Raw genomic sequence first — 21,600 nt, 5'->3', positions numbered from 1 at the left:
ATTTATCGTGTTAATTCTACTTAATTAACACGATTAACAGTGTTCCTCTTTTTTATTTAAAAGTATCTGTAGAATTAAAACGTATTTATTTCTACTACTTCCCCATAATTATCCTGACTACTACTTTTTGAAATAATATAATGGTTTAGCACTTGTCTCATCTTTGTCATTTATTTTAAGAGGATTTTCCATTTATTCGTTATTACTTTGTTACATAATGTTATTGTTTATAATTAACCTGTTCATCAAGTGTTTTCTAATCTAATAGATTTATATTTTTAGGAACTAGTGTTGTTGACTCTAAACTCAACTTGGAATTTCAATCTGGGCCGGCCGGATTCCGGATCTGGCACCTACGTAGACACACAAACATTTTCAGTACAGTACCAAAGCATGATTGTTTGATCACAACAAGAAAACAGTTTTTCAAGAAAAGTCTCCCTCCACACAGCCGCTAATCCTATACTATATGTCTTTTTATTTTTTTTATTTTATTATGCTAAAATTCCTCAATTTGCATATAAATGATCTTTGCCATCGGAGTCTGGAGCAGTAGGGCCACGTTGGGACTCTGGGTACACAGTTAACTGTGATAAGTGTGTTGCCAATCCTCTCATCACGTTTCATCCCATCTAGTCTTCTAAACAACATTGCGTGCCTTTGTGTAAAAAATCTACCCCGAAGCAATTAAACGAACCCTCAGGTGCATATATAATTGAAGAGGACATGCTTACCCTGGCATTCAGTGGCTTTTAGCATGTTGTGTGTGTCAGTGGGCACTGTAATGGGTAAACACAACGTGGAGATGGATTTGACAGATGACACCACAACTTACTCATTATGCTTTACGCCAGGGATCCGTATAACAACTCGATACCCAGCTCACCAGCTCACAAAGTCATTATCCTAAATATAATTTACACAACAGAGAGGTCTTAATAATGTGTAATATATTTTGTGTTTCTCAGAAGAGGGGATAACACAAGGCGAAGGCATGGTAATCTTATTTTGCATGACATTTAGTCATGTGCTGCCTCTTTCGTCTTCCTTTCTTTTCCTCCTTATCTCTCTCACTCTCTGAGTGCCGGCCTGTATATTTAATGCCATTAGTGGGTTTCGTTCTCAGTATGGATTATTGTTATGTGCCTGTGTTTTCCTCCCTTTAGGTGACCGAAACAAGGACGGGCCCTCTTGGATGCAGTAACTATGACAACCTCGACTCTGTCAGCTCCGTTTTGGTTCAGAGCCCCGAAAACAAGATTCATTTGCAAGGTTGGCCATCCATAATTGAACTCCCCCAATTTCTGATGGAATTGTCACAGTGTCTGTTCCCTGGCAAGCATATAACTGCAGCACGAGAGTGTCAGAACGAATTTCGCTTCAATCACTCTCTTGCTTTTCTTCGCCATGCATGCTTGCAGATTTCTGAAGTGAATCCCTGGCAGTAATGATTCAGAACAAAAGTAGCAGAACTGTGCAGTAAAAATAAAACTTTAAGTGAATCTCAGCACATTGTATGTGACGCCAAGCATATGTCAAGCATGGCACAGAAACAGAAAATGAGTGCCAGCCTTCAGTGATTTACAGATCTCGTGTACAACAGCCATTGAAACACATTTTCTGCAATAACTAAAGTACTTACAGTTCCCTCGTCATTCATCCGTGTGACATTTCCATGTTTTTGTCCTGTTTTTGTCCTTGCCTCAGGCCTCCAGGCCATACTGCCGGAGTATCTGAGGGCCAGGTTTGTGCAGGCGGCTCTCAGCTACATCGCCTGTAATGAGGAGGGCCAGTTTGTGTGCCGAGACAATGACTGCTGGTGCCAGTGTGCCGTCAACTATCCACAGTGTAATTGCCCTGAGGTGGATCTGAGAGCTATGGAAGCCAGTTTGCTCCAAATCCGAGATTCCTGGAATATAGCCAACCAAGACTTTGAGGAGTCAGGTCAGTGTTTTCAGTCTCACACTCATTCAATGGCGGTGACCCACCCGCTGACAGCAAATTACACCCTGTTGTTGGAGGAGCTGAAGAGAAAAGAAAAGTAAGATAGACAGACCATGAAAAAAAAAAAAAAGGACAATGACATGCACTCCGTGTAATGGGGATTCATTAGAACACAGAGGAGCAATTTTGAGACCGTCATGCAAAATGTCATTTACATAATGAAAACAATTGATAGAATCAACCCATTGCTTTTCATTGAAATGGCTTGAAGACATGACCTACCTAATCTGACACCAGAGGAGAAAACAACTAAACTTAACTTTGATATTTGGTAGCTTATACGGTACATCAATGGGTGTTGCAGAGTGTTCGATCATGCAACCGCTGAAATGCATGTATCTTTTTTTGATAGAAAAATTGTTCAATTTCTGCATAATCCTCTCTAGAAATGTCCATGGGCTTATCTATTAGTCGTTGGCTAAATGAATTGCTTTATAAACTATACTTTATCAAACTAATGTAAAGACCCTGTAAATCCAATAGTGCCATAAAGCAGCAGTTCTTATTGATTGACAATGTTCCCTTCAGTGGCCTAACAGCCAGAGATATGACTGGGATAGCTGACTTGGCCGAAAACAGCCTCGCAAAATCACTAGGACTTGACAAATCTGACGGCCTACATTGTAGATTGTCAAACCAGCCGGCCCTCCCTGACCATCCCTGACATTTCAACAGCTACCTTTCATTTGTGCTGCGTGTGAGGTTTTGGGTGTAGAAAAATTGCACAGTCGAACTTTCAAAGTCCAGAACATAAAAGTGCACCTTTTGAAAAAAAAACAATAAAGAATAATCAACTTGATTCAACCATGTTTAATTAAGCATTTATATCATATGTTTGCCGCAGCACTTTCAAATAAGGTCTTGCGAAAAAAAGAGGGGAGAGGAAAGGAGAAAATAATAATAATAATAATAATAATAATAATAATAGAAAATAAATAATAATAATAATTTCCCCTTTTCTTATATTATTAATTGTTATTGTTGTTGTTGTTGCAGCACAGATTACAAACTTCCACTGCCACCAGCAAAGATCCAGCAGGAAAGACGTAGAGAGACGTGTGACGTACTGACATGCAATAGTGACATATGAGTGTATGGAGCATTAAAGAAGCTCTCCCAGACGTCTAACCCTGCAGCAGTTTAACTAAGAAAATGGTCAACGGTGTCTTGAGCCAGGCCAAACTATGAGTTTATCCAATATAAAAGTTTTAAGCGTGCTTTAAAAAGTAGAGCCTGTGCTACTTACGAGTGGTATAAGGTCTGAAAACATAGTCAACAACCTTTAGCATCATTCAGCGTTGGCTTTTTAAATGGGTACACGCTAAAAGTGACAGAACTACACACATCTTTATTTGATTTGCATCAGTGAATAGATACGCACTAACCCACACAATGGATTGAGTTATGTTTGAGTTTGTTGAGCTATTTGAGTTATGTACCACTTATTCCTACGTATCTGCCCCCTTTTGTTTTTTTATATCTCTCCATCATTACTGAAACTCAGCCGCATCCACCCGCTCTAAGGGCATCGCGCTGTTGCAGTCATTTCCAGCTCTGCCTGGAGCTGTTATCGGTGTACCTCGCTGGCTCAATGTGTTATTACTGCCTACACGCTTCTGCACTAAGGGCAACTTGATTAGCGCGCGGTTGGCAATAACTTAAGCAGCAAGGTGCCCTGAGAACTGCAGTTACAGTGCAGTATTGAATAAAGAAATAGAAGTTCCCACGTTGCCCCCGGAGATCTGCTTTTATCGTTCACCTAATAGGGAACAACTAACACCGGTAGCAGAGGGATTAATAATAATAACTCTGATTATTAAATGATGTTCTTACAGTCGTATTAAGGCAGAAGGGAATCGCTTTCGCTTGCCAATGAATGTGCAGTATGCTTTAATTATAATATTATAAACGATATAAATGGACCAACTTTTAACTTTTTTATCGATTGTTTTTTTTTCCGCTGGCCTTTTGTTTCAAATGACGCAAACAATATTTGTAACAGTGTGTTGGTATCGTGGGGAGAAAACGAAGCAAAAAAAAGTCAGTGACTCAGGGGAGTAATGAATATGCATCACAGATTCTAGAAGTCTTGGTCAAAACATAGTTCAGCTTCTTACAAAGCTTTAAGCATTCAGTTAAGAATGAACCCAGCCCATGTTTTATTATTCGTAACCTCATAATCTAGGAATTTCTTCTTCTTCTTCTTCTTCTTCTTCTTCTTCTTCTTCTTCTTCTTCTTCTTCTTCTTCTTCTTCTTCTTCTTCTTCTTCTTCTTCTTCTTCTTCTTCTTCTTCTTCTTCTTCTTCTTCTTCTTCTTCTTCTTCTTCTCCTCCTCCTCCTCCTCCTCCTCCTCCTCCTCCTCCTCCTCCTCCTCCTCCTCCTCCTCCTCCTCCTCCTCCTCCTCCTCCTCCTCCTCCTCCTCCTCCTCCTCCTCCTCCTCCTCCTTCTTCTTCTTCTTCTCCTTCTTCTTCTCCTTCTTCTTCTTATAATACTGGTAGTTTGACAAAGGGTTTCAAGGGATGAGGTAGATTTGGTGATTAAATAATGGTCTGGATCATCCGATACTTGGGAGTTTATACTTTATACATTTCTTTTTATAGAGTTTTCATTTCCATTACTTTGACCTGTAGGAATATGTTCAGGTTGGATTTCTTAGTCAAACACCAAGTAGAATGATAGAAGATCAAACGATATCTTATTCAGGATTTCTGAATTTGCTGATGAAAGACCCAAAGTACTTCTAACAAAAGATGTACAATTACATATCATGCGTTTTGCATATTTTCAAAATTGTAATATTGCTACTGCTGAAATAAGGCACTTTTTAAAAACTTTTTTATGATACAACTATTTGTGATTGTTGATATAGTTTACATGAGATAGATAGATAGATAGATAGATAGATAGATAGATAGATAGATAGATAGATAGATGCCAGGTTGTTTGTAAAAATGGATTTAATGCAAGAGCTATAGGAGAAGTTGTATAGAATAGAATAGAATAGAATACTTCTTCCTACCCCCCTTTTCTCATTGCAAAAGCCTATTTTGGCACGATTTTACCAGTCAAGCCCACCCAGATCTATTACTGTTAACATTGTTTGTGTTGATAAATCTACATACATTCTTTTACTTATCAGAAGCTTTAAAATCAACCTTTTACATAGTCTTCCTCTTCGGCCTGAATGTCCACTGTATCGATATCCCCACTGTTGACCGTTAAAATAGACATAAATGTGCAAAGTTTTGGGGAAAAAAAGTTTTCCATCTTTGATGAGATGCTAACACAGACATATCATTTAAACTCATTTTGTAAGACAAATGAATATGTCAAAAGGCAATAATCTATTGAAGATATGTAATTAAGTGAAAGAATGTGGAAGCTGCACCCCCCGTGTAATTTTTCTTCTCCTCGGGCAATCTCCCATTTTTGAAATGTAGGCCACGGAAAGCACCCGTGAATATCCCTTAATATATTTTATTATGACCTGTTTAATCAACTTAATAATTTCACAGGAACATGTAATACACCTTGCATAATCACCAGGGAAGCCATTGACACTTAATTGGTTTTCTAATCAGATACTTGGTTATCAAGATAACTAATTACAAACAGTAGCGCGGTCATTTTCTAATCAGTCTTCCACATGCTTCGATTTCCCATATAACCAATCATGATTACAATAATGATGATATTGTTATTGAATACCCTGGAAATGTAATCTGTTTGCAGTGCATTGAGTGAACAGTAACAGAAAGAGCTTAGGAAGGGCAAACAGATCTGATCCTCCACAGGGACGAACCCAGAGAAGTTTTAAAGGGGGGACCGGAGTGACAGTGAGCGCCACGAGTTAAAGTTCGGGGATCATCCAGATAAACGAGATGAAAATAAACTAATGTAATAAACCTTCTAATTGTTCACGTTGTGTGTTTCTTCTTCTTCGTCTTCGTCTTCTTCTTCTTCTTCTTCTTCTTCTTCTTGTAAGCCAATTTCTCTTTAAGACCGCTATGTTGTCCATTGTCAACACTAATATGAGGTTGGACGTGTTCCCTGTTGGTTACATTGTTCGGTTTAACATCTGCAGCTTCTGTACAATCAGGAAACTATTCAACACAAATCCTGAGCAGATTAAACCTATCCTGGAAAGGTGACCATAATTAGTAAAATAGTAATCTGTTCATCTCTTCCTGCATTTTTCGAAACTAACAAATTGATGATAGTCACTGAACACATGATTAAAACATTTGGTTAAACATTGAGATTTATGCAGCTTCTCAATATACCACAAATTCTGCTGTCATGGTCAGTTACTACATCTGATCCATGTTTATAGATATATATAGATAGATATCATATACTGATACTCGTACTTGCAACAGATCCCCGATACAACACGGCAACTATTACGTGACATTGTGCATCAGCGACATCGTCAGCAGGTACGCAAGAGAGGATGAGCAACGTCAGCACCTTGGATATTATTTGATTTTAATGAGGATTCCTTAGTAAGACGGACTGTAAATTAAGTTCTGCCAAAATATCAAGAGGACACCAGCAACTTAATCAGCAGGGACTATTGAACCAGCAGAGTTAGCCGGAAGTCGCTCATTAGTTTAACTGCTCAGTGGATTCAGGAGGATTTTACTCTGATCCCTGCTACGTGATCCACACGGCGAGCTCGGTCCCTCGGTCTCTCGGTCCCTCGGTCTACAGTCTGTGCTTCGTGCAGTGCGTAGAAAGACACTACCCACAGCCCTCTGACACGTAGCGTTGATGCGGTGCAGATGTGGTTCACAGCCATGCATAGCCCTTGCGTGTGGTTTGTGTATGGAATATAAATTAGTGGTATCAGTGCATCCCTGCTGCAAGCATCATCCAAGTTCACGTGTCAGTTTTTATTGTCACATTACAGTAGGGAGCTGCTCCTCCATAACTCAAGCTGAATCTCAATGCTCCATGGCGAGCGTGTTTTTCTCCCGGAGAGGACGATAAGCCATAAAAAGCTGTTGGCTATTCATTAATGGGCCAAAGAAAAATTTTACACTCTCCTCGTATTTAGCTCTGCCTTCCCCCATTAGCATACGCGTCAAACCACTTCCAGTGTGCCCTGCAGTTCTTCAGCCCTCACGGCAGCTGCATTCGAATTTAGCATGTGAGCCAAATATAGTTGGACGGGGAAAAAACAAAGAGTTAGCTCCTGCCTCTCAGTCTGCTTTCATGTCTCCTTGTCTTCCAGATGAATTTCAGAACTTTGTTCGAAGGCTCCCCACCGTCTACGCCCTGAACATGTCTGCAATCCAGTATTTCTGGAAGACGGAGCCAGCCGTCCACCAACGCTACAAGCAGCTGGAGCTCAGCACCCAGCAGCTCCTGAGCAAAGCCAGGCGCATCGTCAACAAGCTCTTCACCCTCAGCAAGAGGTGTCAAACTCAGCCTAAAATTATTATGCTGAGAGAGAGGTGAGAAGCTGATAAGTATTCCTGCTGACCTTTCTGTTGACACGGATGTGATACTGTGTGTGTGTGTGTGTGCGCGCGTGCATGTGCGTGTGTGTGTGTCGCTGTGCCTGCGTGTAAAATAAGCAAAAATTCCAAAGCCTGCAGCCACATCTCGGGTCCTTTCAAGCGAGCTGTGAACGGCAGTGCTCATTTATTTTCTTCAGCCCCACTCGCTTTGTTATCCCCTGAACTCGGCATTATGCTAATAATACACACAATACATTAGCGCTTTGATATTCAACCGAGGTCCCGCCGAAGTGAGCTATAGTGTCACAGCTGATGACTTGGCTGCACTCCCAGCGAGCGGCAGGTCTCCTTTACGTTCAGAGAATCAAAGCTATCCTCCTGTGAAATTAAAGTTTGCAGTGTTTTAAAGGGATATGCAAAGTTTAAGAGATTTTCCTGTTGGTTAAGTAGACTGTGATAAAACTGTATCCCCCCCAAAAAAAAAGAAAAAAAAAAAAGCTTCTCATAAATCGTTACAAAAAAAAAATAAAAAATCACTACTTTTATTACTCTAAGAAATGTTCAGTCATGGAGTCTGCAAAACACGTTTAAGGGAAAAGAAATTTGATTATGTCTGTGCAGCCAAGTTAAGTTTAGATTTACTATGTGTTCTTATCAGGGTGCCATTTCCTGGAGAGGTAACCCCTCCTCCCCCTCATTTCTGGGCTTCTGATCCACAGATCCATCCTTCGTATTTGGTCTCTTGACTTGTCTTTATCTCACCAGAGGACTGAAACAAGTCCTTTAATCATCAAATGCAACAATTATACATAGTATAAAATGCAGTGAAATGCTTTAAGTGCATGTTCTGCACCAAAACAACAGTTTTATTAGGATGGTAGGAGAAAAATAAAAATCTAGAACACACAATAATGAAAATAGCACAGATAAGTAAAATAAATAAATTTAATATAAACGGAGAGCTGTCACCGCCTAAACTCGTGTGTTAAAAACAATTACTTATTTTTTCCCTCTTTTTGTACAGTTTTATCTGAAACCCGAGGTAGGTCACAGCCCACAGATGGCAATGGGATGATTACACGTAAGGTGTAAGATAAACTGGAATGAAAATAATGACAAAAACAACAAAAGATACGATCATTAATTTGATTTTACTCAAGAATATATTGCAGTGAGATAATAGAGCAATTAACGAAAAATAACTCAAACAACAAACAGCTCAGAGGGAACGAGAACTAAATGCACACTGACATCATCACTAACAGTGTCACTGCACTTTGATGGTCGTCTTAACGGTCCAATATCTATGTTCACTGTTTTCCTGTGGTCTTTATACTCCCACTCGTGTTGGTGTTAGTGAATACTCACCTTTGGTAGGACCTCACTGGGGGAACGAAGAGGAAGATAATAGCAAAACACATTAACAGAACACACCAGAGCGATTGTTTTTCTTTGGCTCGTTATGTATATTCATTACTTTTCAAAATACTCCTCCACCATACAGATGCACTATGTCCTCGAAGCAGAGGAATGTTATCAGTGAGTCATTTGGTTGTAGCATGCTTTAGCAGGAAGTCCAATAGCCAGTGACCTCATGTAAATTTTGAAGGATATTGATGAAGGACTTACAGTCATTCTTCTTTTATTTTTATTTTCATTTTTTAACCAAGGTGAACAAAGACTTACAGCTCATGACTGAGAGTTCAGCCTCCTCCAAGAAGCAATGTTAAAGCCCTTGGCCAAATTTTTTGTCAAATTAAATGAAAAACATGAAGGAACTTTGTGTTTTTTTTATTATAATTGTAGAGTGAGGAAAGCGTGGTTGATAATTTGAAGGTCCAGTGTGTGTGTGTGTGTGTGTGTGTGTGTGTGTGTGTGTGTAAAACAAAGGCACTCTCAAATCAGCACCTGAGACAAGAAAAAAGAGGTGCAGCACTGTCAACCAAACTTATTTTGTATGGGAATTTTACCTTTCTGTATTGGGTCTGCATGTTTTTTAAATGGTTGGAGCAGGTAGAGTTATATTTAACTGAGATTTGTCTCTAATATAGTGTTGTAATGATAGTTAACTTCATGTAAATTAGACCAGATGCACGTGCTGCTATTCTTAATGAAAGCACAGCTAATTTAAAAACATAAACAAATAAAAAAGGATGTCGCAGTCCAAAACATAAGTATTGGAAAACAGTGAGAATCCTTGAAAATGTTCGCGTCTGTGTATAAGAACTCATAAACAGCTAAACTACAATGATGAAATAATAGAGGGTCTTGTAGGTCTATGCAAGGTCCGCACTGAATCGAATACACAGCGTTTTCTCAGCGTTTAAGCTGGACCCTATCTGGGGTGAATTTTTGAAAGAGCAGTAAATGCAGTAATGAGACGGAGCGGGACCGATGAAAGTAAATACTTTAAGTGGATATTTTAGACCCTGCTGTGATATAACCTGGTGCTCTCAAGCGATCTGTGGAAGAGTGTTTTGGCTCCTATTAACAGTTTTCAAAGCCCCGCAGTTCTCTTCTCACTTCAGATTTTCTTCTATATTGGAGGTTTTTTTCACTGTCGGTTATATTTCATCGAATCGGATTGTAAGAAAAACACCTCAAACTGACACCTGTGCATTTTAAAACCGACATTTTCTCTTCAGCTGACGTGAAGATGCATATTATTTCTATTCAAAGCTATTCGGCTGCTCCCTTTTCACAGAAGTCGCCACATTGAAAATGGGCGGCACGGTAGACTTGGTTAGTTTTTAGCGCCGCTGCGGAAGCTGAGATTCAAACCTGGATCCTTCAAACTCAAAGTCAAGACTTCAGTTGAAGAACTATTAATATGAAACTTATTCATTCACAAAAGCGTCAAGGTCTTTGTCATCATCTGACAAAGCATAGAGAGAGAATAATATGCAGGCTTTGTGTCCCGCAAATCCAATTTAAAGACTCTTTTTTTAAAAACTTTTAATAAAGTCTTTGACAAAAGTGGAGTATTTTCTTTCTTTTTTTTCCCCCGGTATTTCCAACAAGAGGTGTTTGAGGAGCCATGATGGAACGGCACAGGAAAAGTGATGTTCTTTTGGTTTGGTTTGCTTTTTTCCCCCCACAATGTCAAGTCAATAAATGCAGCTTGTGATGGGGGAAATAAAAAAAAAAAGAGAGATGAATCCTCTGTCGACGAGAAAAACAAGGGAAGTTTTACTCACTGGTGAAAATTTGATGTGCCTCAGGGGGAGGAAGTAGGTGTATGGCATTGATCTGTTGCGAAATGAACTGACAGACAATGAACAGATTGCAGAGTGAACACCCAGTTTCTGTTTTGGCCCTCACTGCACACGGCGTCTCCGCAACAGTTTACCCATCCCGCTGACACAATGAGCCTCATGATGGCGAGACAGCTTCCTCTCTCTCGCTGTGCACAGCCTCCACTCCGGAGGTGAGATATGCACAGCTCTGATGAGTTTCACAGGAGCCGCCCTTAAAGGCTGCTAAAACACTTCCCGGCGACGGCCTTTTGACAAAATGTCTGTCTGCGGTTCTTTTTTAAAGTTGACAATTGGAGAGAATGTCTTTCCATTGTCCTGGAAGTGAAAGGAGCTCGTTTGAACGTCAGAAGCGCCACGTGATTATTGCTTTTCAATGTTCTTAAAAATATGTACCCTAATGGAGAGATGGAGTAAACTACAGAGACCTTAGTGGTAGTGATTGCCAAATGAAGCTTCATGAACTTCCATAATCCTCCATGTTTGCGTCGAGGTCATTACGTGTTACAATAATAAGTGGATTGCTGTCACCAAACAATTATGTCATACAATTGTGATTTCTTAAATTTCATTAATTATGAAATTAAAGATTTCACTGTCCTCTATACCTCTCAACATGAACACTGTTGTGTTGTTGTTGTTTTTTTACTTTTATTCAACTTTAGTGCAAAGCCATAAAAGTAACAGATGGCAACTATTTGAAAAGTTTTATTTCAAAACATCTAAAACGCACGAGAGGATATTTATTACAAATGCATGAGGGCAGCTGGGCAAACAGTAAGAGACAGACCACACACACGCACATTCACACCTACAAGCTATTTAGGATGACCAGTTAACCTCAGAAGCATGTTTTCAAACTGTGGAAGGAAATCGCAGCACCGAGAGAAAACCCAAGCATGCAAACTGCACTCAGAAAAGCCCCCCAAGCCCCCCTGGGTCATTCACCACCACAGGTCACCTGCTGCTATAAAACTGCTCAACACCGCTGCTCCAACATAAGTTAACACTGTACATGTTTTCCTTTGTAAATATTGTGAATATGTACATTGTCCCTGTGAAGATTTTCCAGATTGTTTTTATTATATCAGTAATATCGCTCTGTGTCTTTTTTATTGCAAATTTCTATTGTGTATAATCCTGAATCCTATTTTATTGTGTTATGCAGAGTTGAGCTGTTGCATCAACTGAACATGGAATTAACACTTCTCTGTCAGTACGCCACTCAGCTGTTAGCAATGACTTCGGATCATTTGAGTGACAGTTTGGGGGTAACAGGATTTATAGGGGGCGCCATCTTGTTGACGCTACCTCGCGGGTTGGTGCTCATCCTCCCAAGCTTTAAAAACTATTAATGTTTGTCTTTCGATGTTCTTTCTAAATACATAATTGTCTAACTTTATTTTTAAATCTAGAGCAGGGGTTTTAAACGTAAGACCTTTGGGCCAAACCCGGCAAGCAGGAGGTTCCAATCCGGCCAAACCACCAACTAAATTGTAAAAATTATTTAAAAAAATTTAAACTGACTAAAATGTGTCATTGTTCAAGTAGTTGAACTTTTTAATCTTCTCCCATTTACACATAGGCACTAAAGAGTATTGCCTATGCTTACTGTTTGGTATATTTTGTTTGGTGAGATAAATTCCTCACTGTCTTAAGTATTTTTTGTTTCCGTCAAGAAAATCTGCACTGACACACTCTTACTGCGTGTTTGCTCTGAACCTCATTATTTCTTTGTTGTTATTGTTATCATGGAGTGGCTTTGGTTCGGTTGGTAGAGTGGTTTGCAATTGGAATATTTCTGATTCAATTCCCTATCTGTCCGCATGTTGAATTGTCCTTGAGCAAGACACTGAACCCCAAATTGCTCCCACTGGATGGACTTGAGTGCCTTGCATGGCGGCCGCCTCCATTGGCGTGTGAATGGGTGAATGTGATTATCGATGTAAAGCGCTTTGGGGACTGCTCAAGTGGTGAAAAAGCGCTATATAACTTAAATCAATTTACCACTCGTTCATTTTTTTTCAAGCTGCAATCTGCTCTCGTGATACGAAATTTACTTGTGCTTAAAAAAAAAAAGTGTCACGCATGCTTTAAATAGACCAAAGCAACTTTACTAAAGAAAAGAAAAAAATGTCAATAATTTTTTATAATATTTATAAAGCACATTTGTACAAGAATATGCAGCATATGCACAGGTTAAAAACGAAATAAAAAAGAGTGATCCCCCCCATTCGCCAATGCCTTCCCCGTAGAAACAAATCCATGCGTGTGAGAAACAGGTTTGCAAGAGTGAAAAATAAAATGTGCAAAATGGAGCAATAGTACTTTTTCCCCATTTTAAATTGGGGGTGTTTGTGTTTTTGTTTGTTCAGCCGATATATAAAAGTTCCTGTTTTTCCTTAGAGTTTAAGGCCAATGTACTGCTATGTACAATACCCCCACCGAGGCAGCAGCTGAAGCCGCTCTACATTTTGTTAGGGGGTGTCAGGGCTCTGTGTGTCTCACCTCGTGTTTCCAATTAACCAATCTTCCACTTGTGTCCACCCCTTCCTCGTGTATTTAAACTCCTCTCCCTCTGTTGTTCTTGTCGGATCGTCTCGTCAACATGTCTCGCCTCTTGGTGCTCGGCGGCGACTCTTGGTCCCTGGACTTTGTTGCAATAAACCTGGTTTTCACAGAACTGGCTGAGTCTGCGGGTGTATTTTAGATGCAAACCAAACATGCGGGTGAAATGTGATTTCTGGAGGGATTTGAACACGGATGGGAAACGTAGACGTGGGCCTCGCTTCACGAGTCTGTAGAGAGTATAAATGCGGATATAGCGTTGGAGGGCTGTTGAGTTTCACCCATACCTCCCTCCCACGCAATATTAGATCAGCAACCAGACGTTTCAACTCAGCCATGTTATTTCTTTTGTTTACGTTTTATTTTCTTAGATTACCATTGAACCACAAACCCCCTGATATTAGTCTGCAAATTACTTTTGCAACCCGTGTTTTATACAATGTGGGGGTTCAGCTGGTCTCCTTAAATCACATTTAATTTGATGGATTTATGTGCCAGCTCCTGAGTACAGGGTGTGTCATCAAATACATGTTTGTGTTTTATAGGAGGAGAAGTGAGATAGATTTGGATATTAACACGGAAACAGATTTTTATAAGGGCATCATGGTAATGCCATGTTGGTGGTGCACGCCGAAGGCAGAGTCCTTATCAACATGGCAGGTTTTTTTTTTTTCTCGCTAGCTCTCTTTTCAGCTTCCCTTTGAAGCAAACAAAAACTAAAGAACAAAGTGTAACTGTTGATAACCACAAATTGTAAGAAAGAAATTTGAATTGAAAAAAATACTTTTAAAAAATGTGCTGTCCTAAATACGTTGAGTCACATGATACTGAACTAATAAATTAGAATAGAATATATTCATCCTGAAAGGGGATACTCAAGCAGCTCAGAAATTATTAATAATAACATTAATTATGTTGTTGTTGTTGCTAATAAAACAATAATATAATATATATTTCACACATTAAAAAATAATTAAAAGATAAATAGACAAATTTTTTAAGAACCCCCCCCCCCCCCCCCCCCCCACACACACACACACACTCACACGAACAACAATGGAAAAATAAAGAGAAGGGCTTTGTGTTTTCAAGTGCTCACTTAAGTGTCTCTTAAGCTTGTAAGAAAACCACTTCCTCTCCCAACCAAACCTAAATTCTTTTCAGATATTTCCATATGTTTTTTTTGTTTTTAATTGTAGTTTTATATATACCTGCAGTAAATTGTACGTACTGTTCTCTCTCTGTTGCAGACCCCTGAGCTACTGGTTGAATTACATCCTCTCCATCATGTACTGTAGTGAAAACAACCACATCGGCTCATACCTGGAGGAGACCCGGAGCTGCTCCTGTCCCTACGAGCACCCCCCTTGCCAGGGTGTCATCCCCTGCGCAGTGGGGGAGGGTACCTCCTGCGCCTCCTGCTCCTATGAGAACCGCTCCCGTTGCGCCACCTGCAACCAGGGTTACATGCTGAGTCAGGGCGTGTGCCGCAACGAAGTGCCAGACTCCACTGACCACTACATCGGCTTCGAGACGGACCTGCAGGACATGGAGCTGCGCTACCTCCTGCAGAAACGTGACAACCGCATCAGCATCCACGGGATCTTCGTCAGCAACGACGTCCGGCTGAATAATTGGTTCGACCCGTCATGGAGGAAGAGGATGCTGCTGACGCTGAAAAGTAATAAATACAAGTCAAACCATGTCCACATGCTTCTGGGCATGTCTCTACAGATCTGCCTTACTAAGAACAGCACTCTGGACCCCTTGCTGTCTGTCTATATCAATCCATTTGGAGGAAGTCACTCAGAAAGTTGGATCATGCCCATTGACCAGACCAACTACCCAGACTGGGAAAGGACTAAATTAGACCTTCCTTATGACTGTTACAACTGGACTTTGACTTTGGGCAACAAGTGGAAAACTTTTTTTGAGACGGTTCACTTTTACCTACGGAGCCGGATCAGGGGCCCCTCGAGTACCGGAAATGGAACTGTATATTACGAACCCTTGGAGTACCTGGAACCGGGGCGAAATCTGGGCTACATGAAGATCAACAGCATCCAGGTGTATGGCTATAGTATGCACTTTGACCCGGAAGCGATCCAGGACTTGATTTTGCAGCTGGACTACCCATACACTCAGGGATCGCAGGACTCGGCGCTGCTCCAGCTGCTGGAGATCCGGGATCGGGTCAACAGGCTCTCGCCGCCCGGAGCTCAGCCTCTGGATCTCTTTTCCTGCCTGCTGCGGCACAGGCTTAAGCTGTCCACCACAGACGTTGCCAGGATCCAGGCAGCGCTGCAGACTTTCAGTGCCAAGCAGCCCAACTCGATGGAATATGAAACAACCAAATTATGTAGCTAATAAGTGGGCAGGTGGCCAGGTGAACAGATGGAGGAGCAGTTATCACACGGGCCTGATGATAGTTAAGAGCAATTCTGAAGTCGTACAGGGGACATTTGGGGGACATTTTCATTGTCGTCATGGACCTCCAGAGTGTATTTGAGAATCTCATGTCAGCTTTTCCTATAAATTTGTACAACATCATAGGTTTAAGGAGGATTTCACCATACTTGCCTCACTGCTTTTACCCCCCCCCCCCCCCCCCCGATGAAAACGATAATGTTTCAAAGTTAAGAATACGAATTTATAACTCTGCCGTGACCGATATGTTGCCGATGTGCTGACGTTTGTAGATTGCACAAAACTGAATCACCCACACGCATAAACAAAAGCTTTCGCTGAAGCAGTATTACCCGAGCGACATATTCATGTCAGAAACATTTCGACACCAGCATGTTGTTCTGTTTGTAGTTTTCTCATCACGTTTATTTTCAGGTGCAGAAATAAACACGAGTATTTGCTTTGATATCATGGCTCTCCCTTCCAACCTGGGGCACGTCAGGCAACTCATAGTTTTTAGCTTTTTCCATGCGGCTCTAAAAAACACTCATTTTTTAAGCTCTGCTATAAGATTTTGTAATAAAAACAGTAAAAGGTGTGAACAAAGTGATTAAATAGATGCTGTATTACTCCAGATTTGCTGAGGAAAAAAAAAATGTACCGAGTCACAATTTATGTTACATGTGCTTTTATTTTTATAATGCTGTTGTTTGTGAAACGGAAGTTACAAAAACACTGTCTATAAAATGTATAATACAATTTGTTAATACACTAAATAAAATAAATTTTTATGTGTGGTCTATAGATGGTTCACTTGTATGATATGCCTTCATTTCCATCGGGAAAATGATGGAAAAGACTTGTTTCAAAGGTAAAAATACCACATAGAGTGTAATTTAACTGAAAATCAGCACTTCATTAGCTCCCACTTGATTATCTAAAACGTTGCTAACAAGTTACCAAGTGAGCAAAGGTACTCAAGCTCTTTAATTAAATAGAAATAGAACCTAAAATGCATAACACTAAATTTTAATTAAAACTTTCCTTCTGAAAGAACATTTATCACTCTTGAACTTGATCTGTTCAATCACAGCCTTCCTTTCACTGGAACTGAATCATCACCTGTCAATGTAGAAAGAAATGACTTTTTAAATGGAATTACAAAAAAGCACATATAACTTTGTTAAAATATAAAAGTTACCAATGAAGCAAATGCTAAATATAGTTAAAATACACATACCTTTAAAAATCTACTCTGTTACTTGCCAGCTCCACTGGCTTCTGAAAATAAAATGCAACTAATGACATGGAACATTAAATTCTGCATTTTCTTCAATTAGGGCTTTATTAATAATGGTCACAGAGATGTATTATTGTAATGTAGCTGTGCATTAGCTGAGCTGTCAGTTCTGTGTGGCGTCATTCTGATGAGTGATTCACTCGTTAATTTAAACTGAAAGTCACATTAGTTTGTTGGAAGTCCATTCAGGCTTACTTTCAGTCAATCACTAGTTCTAAAACGCAGGGGGGGGGAGTAGCCTGGTCTTAATGTAAACAGATTTATGAACTAATGACAAGAAGAAGAAGCGGCAATAAAGCAGGTGAGATAAACGACCGTTGTGCAGACAGCAGCACACAGCTCTTATAAAGGTAAGCTAACATTTATTTAGGGCCACAAATACATCACAGCTACTTTACATACAGGCGAATGTTAATGCTCCTTACAGCCGGGCATCTTTCATGGTGCTGTCAGGTGACGTGAGTTAGTTCAGGAGTAATGAAGTGTACCTCATCCAGTAAACAGCCAAGCACAGGAGGCTGGACAGAGAGATCGTAGCTCCACGGCGGGTTCTACCTGACTCAGAGCTGACAACGAATCAGTTGTTAACGCTTAAAAAGCTGTTGTTATACTAATGATTCCCTTCATAAAGGGTTACTCCCAACACTGTTTACAGTACAGATTTAAAAATAATAATTATGCAAATACATAATGGAGTAAAATAAAATGAAAAAAATAATTTTAACAATTTAGCATTAACAACCTGAAAACCAAAAAAAAAGAGCAAAAGGTCAGCAACTGGGTAAAATATGGTGATGTCATCACCTGAATAAAACTATCTTAAGTTCAATGAAAAATATATTTATATCACGCCGAACACAACAGTCATTTCAAGGAACTTTTACGGAGAAAAACCCAACAACTCCACACGAGCCAGTGCAGGAGATGGTGGAAAGAAAAACTCCCTTTAGGAAGAAATCTGCAGAATCAGACTCAGAGGTGGAGATTTTATCTGCTGCTCCCGTTGTTCCGGTGTGGGGATGGAAAGAGAGAAAGAATAGGATTGTAAGGAGGGATCCACACTTGGTTTTGGAAGGGGTTGACGAAGTAATTTGTTATAAGACGTCACAGATTGTACAAGATAAATAAAATAAATCATTTAGGGACATGCCGATGCCAGTACTAGATATGAGCTTTGATACTGCGTGGGGTACTCGTACTCGTACTGGTAAAAGATCCCCGATACAACCCGACGAGTATTAGGGTTCTGCTAAAATATCAAGAGGAGGACAAGATAGTTCGTACAAACCAGCAACTTAATCACCAAAGACATTTGCACTTGCAGTTAGCCCCGATGTCGCTGAGCACGTAACTCTGAGCTACATGCTACATGCTAAGGAGTTTCTGGGCTCACACACCAGCGGTGCTACATGCTAAACATGATTAAAGTATGACTGATGCAAGACTGCGCTTCTTGAGTGCCGTTTACACCTGCTCCAGCTTGCTGTTAAGCCTAATTCATGAAAATGTGCTGTACCAATACCGTGATCAAAACTGCATAGGAATGAGGCAGTAGTAATATTAGGTAAAATAAAAATTTTAATGTTTATTCAGGTTTGTTTTGTTTTTTAGTCATAGTACTTTATGGTAACTATTAGGTATTAACCCTAACCCTGTTCTATATGGAAATCTGCCTCAGGAAGAGACAGGACGCAGTGGTAGTTAAAAAAAAATTTAATCTAAACAAATAATAAATGTTTCTGACTGAAAATGGAAGAAAAAAATACATTCCATTCGAACATACCGTAATGATCGTTAATATGTCTTTTTTTAATTTCCCCATTGCTTTTGCCACTTGAACAGAGGAGCCGGATCATTAACATTATCACCCGATGCAGTTCCAATTTAAATGCTGAAGTTTATGAACCACGCTGGTATCATTAATATGGAGTTTTACTGACTTTAACTTGACCCAAGTAAACTGTATAGAGATCACCAAGTACTATCCTTAGGGCATTTATTCAGCAAATACACAAAATGAAGCTCAAATCTGGATTTCACGAGAAATCTTATGTGGTCATACCAACCTCCTCACTCAGTTTTGTGCCCTGAATGAACATGGCGCTTACTTTACTTCAAACAATACTGCAGATCAACATAATTCTAGCTGCAAAGTAACCCTCGGAATAGCTGCTCAAAAAGAATTATTACTTAAAAAAATAATTTATACACAAGACAGGGTTGCTGAGGAAACGGCTCATGTCTGAATCACCGTTCCAGCCTGTGAATTTCGCATGCTCTGCAACCTGTTATTTGTGCTGTTAGATGTTTATAATATACAGATCTTAATGACCTAAACAGATAAATCAAGCAAAAACACAACATACTGCAAAGAAATATGAGCAAGTCAATGCAAATGGAACAGATGTCCAATGAAAAGGGCTGTTGAAACTATAAACTATTTTCTCTTGAAGTACAATAATGCTGCTTGACTAAAGGTTGCTCATATACAACAACAACCCAGAACAATATGACCACTGACAGTACAAGTGAATAACTTCTTATGCTATTGTTATTGCGTCTGTCTGTGGGTGGAAAACATTATGCAGCAAGGGAACATTCTGTCCTCCAAGATGACGTGCGAGCAGCATTAAGAAAGGCCAAGCGGAAAGATTTAAGTGAGTTTGACAAGCACCGAATTGAGATGGCATGAGGACTTAATCAGACCATCTCCACAACTGCAGCTCTTGTCAGGTTTGTCCAGACTACGGGTGTTTCAATATCTTAATAGGTTAGAAATGCGGACTTGGTATCGGCAGCTTGCAGGTTCAAATCCCACAGCTGACATATCAGCAAGACCCTCAACACCCATCAGTTCCCTGCAGCACCGTAATGTAGCCGCACCATCCTAGAAATAGGATTGTCTATGTGGAAAAAGGGGATTTTCCCCAAGGGGAATAATAAAGTATGATTAATTTAGATGAGTTTGTCATGGGCAGCTAATGCTCATTGATGCATGTGGTCCCATTGAGGCCTTATTTTGCAACTCACGAGATTTAAGATAAGAAAGTTGTCAAACTGCTGGAGGCCATGCCTTATCAGGTAAGCAATGTTGATTTACACATTGTGTTGGCGGTCATTATGCTATGGATGATTGGTATATACTGTGAATGAATTCAACCATTTATTTGAGGACTTGCTAAACCAATGTGAGTATTTCTTTTTAAAATGATGTAAAGATCTGTGTATGATTTCATACCCGCGTGTATGAAGTTTTTCTGGTTTTTCAGATTTTTCACGATATGCACCAATCTATATAAAGCTCCATTGTAATCGGAAGGAAATCTCTTGGTTTCAGATCTCCTCTGAGCTTCAGATGTGTGCTGATGGATGGTTGCTTTAGGCGCAGGGGAAGATACGGCATCAAAGCCCACTATTTCAGGTGCTCCTCTCACTGGTTTTGTAGTCTGCTGTAATTTGCAAGGGTTTATGTCTTACTCCAAGCCATGAAATAAAAGCATCACACTCCCGAGTCCTCGAGGTGCTTTGTGCTGGGTGTAGTATGCCGCGCCGTCTGCACTACACACAGCTATTCTCCTCCACCTCTCTGATGTTTTAACCGTTTCATATGATGAAAGCAGTCAGTGCGAAAATTGCGGGTTCACAGACTCAAATCGCCCAGAGTATTCCCCATCAAAAGTTATGACGCCAGAGAAATGTTTGAGAAATGCAAATGGATCCCTCCTGGCAGAGTAGCGATAGGATGGATCAAGTGTGTGGTTTCTGATTCACAAGTAGTCCAAGTAAGTTGTAACTAACCACACATGAAGGTACAAGACAGCTTAAAGAAAAAAAAGATAACATGCTCAGAATTATTTATAGCTTGTTTGATCTGTCACAAAATAACCTCGGTTTTCAAAATATCCAAATTAATCAAATCAAAAAGTTTGATTTTGGAGTATCACAGCATGTCAGTGCAGAGATAATCTCCAGCGCCTTACAGAGATGAGAAATGTATTAAATTCCAATTGTTTAAAATCAGGCAGACGTCAACAAACACCGGGGTCGATTACAAAATAGTAAACAAAATAGACAATCATAAATACACAAGGGTGGTCAGAACACTTTGCAAACAGCAAGAGCACTGATAATGCTTTTTTGTTTTCTTTCAAATAAAAAAAAAAAAAAACCTACTAAAAACATTGACAATGGTGAGTACATGGACAATCGTATGGACAGACGACCGAGTTGGATTTATTACGGCGACTCTCAGCTATAAAATTACCAAGTCCAAGGAGGCTACGGACTGGAACTATTTACTACAACCATGGTGCGCATGCCCAGTAGTATAGTAGTAACGTTTTTAAAAAAGTTGCGTTTTTCACCGTGTACTTGAAGAAGGAGTTGGAGCATTTTCGCAAAGTTCAATTTTCGTTGTCTTCGAGCAACGTTGTCATGTAAACAGACATCGCAAATGCAAAGAAAGTTTCTCGTTTTCACTTGAAAACAGAGTTCTTTAAACGGGGCTTTAAAAGACATACAATAGGTACCTACGTATGTGGAAATTATATATAGAAAGGGGGCTTTAGATCTCTCACTTCTCAATTAAAACTCATTTGGCCCA

The 21,600-nt window shown here is 39.9% G+C and overlaps 1 protein-coding gene across 1 annotated transcript in view; it reads left to right on the top strand.

The window, feature by feature from the left end:
* The window catches only part of LOC308116170 (BMP/retinoic acid-inducible neural-specific protein 3-like), a 72,827-nt gene extending 56,335 nt beyond the window's left edge, over positions 1–16,492 (top strand). The window contains exons 5-8 of the mRNA XM_080474194.1: positions 1,167–1,272; positions 1,708–1,944; positions 7,241–7,463; positions 14,542–16,492. Of these exons, the coding sequence (XP_080330320.1) occupies positions 1,167–1,272; positions 1,708–1,944; positions 7,241–7,463; positions 14,542–15,658 (1,683 nt within the window). The 3' untranslated portion in view covers positions 15,659–16,492. The remainder of the gene's footprint in view (positions 1–1,166; positions 1,273–1,707; positions 1,945–7,240; positions 7,464–14,541) is intronic.
* The last annotated feature ends 5,108 nt before the right edge of the window (positions 16,493–21,600 follow it).

Source organism: Lipophrys pholis, assembly GCF_963383615.2.
Source record: "Lipophrys pholis genome assembly, chromosome: 10".
Classification (NCBI taxonomy): Eukaryota; Metazoa; Chordata; class Actinopteri; order Blenniiformes; family Blenniidae; genus Lipophrys; species Lipophrys pholis.
Note: the sequence above shows the minus strand (reverse complement) of the source record. Positions and strands in the feature narration are given on the sequence as shown.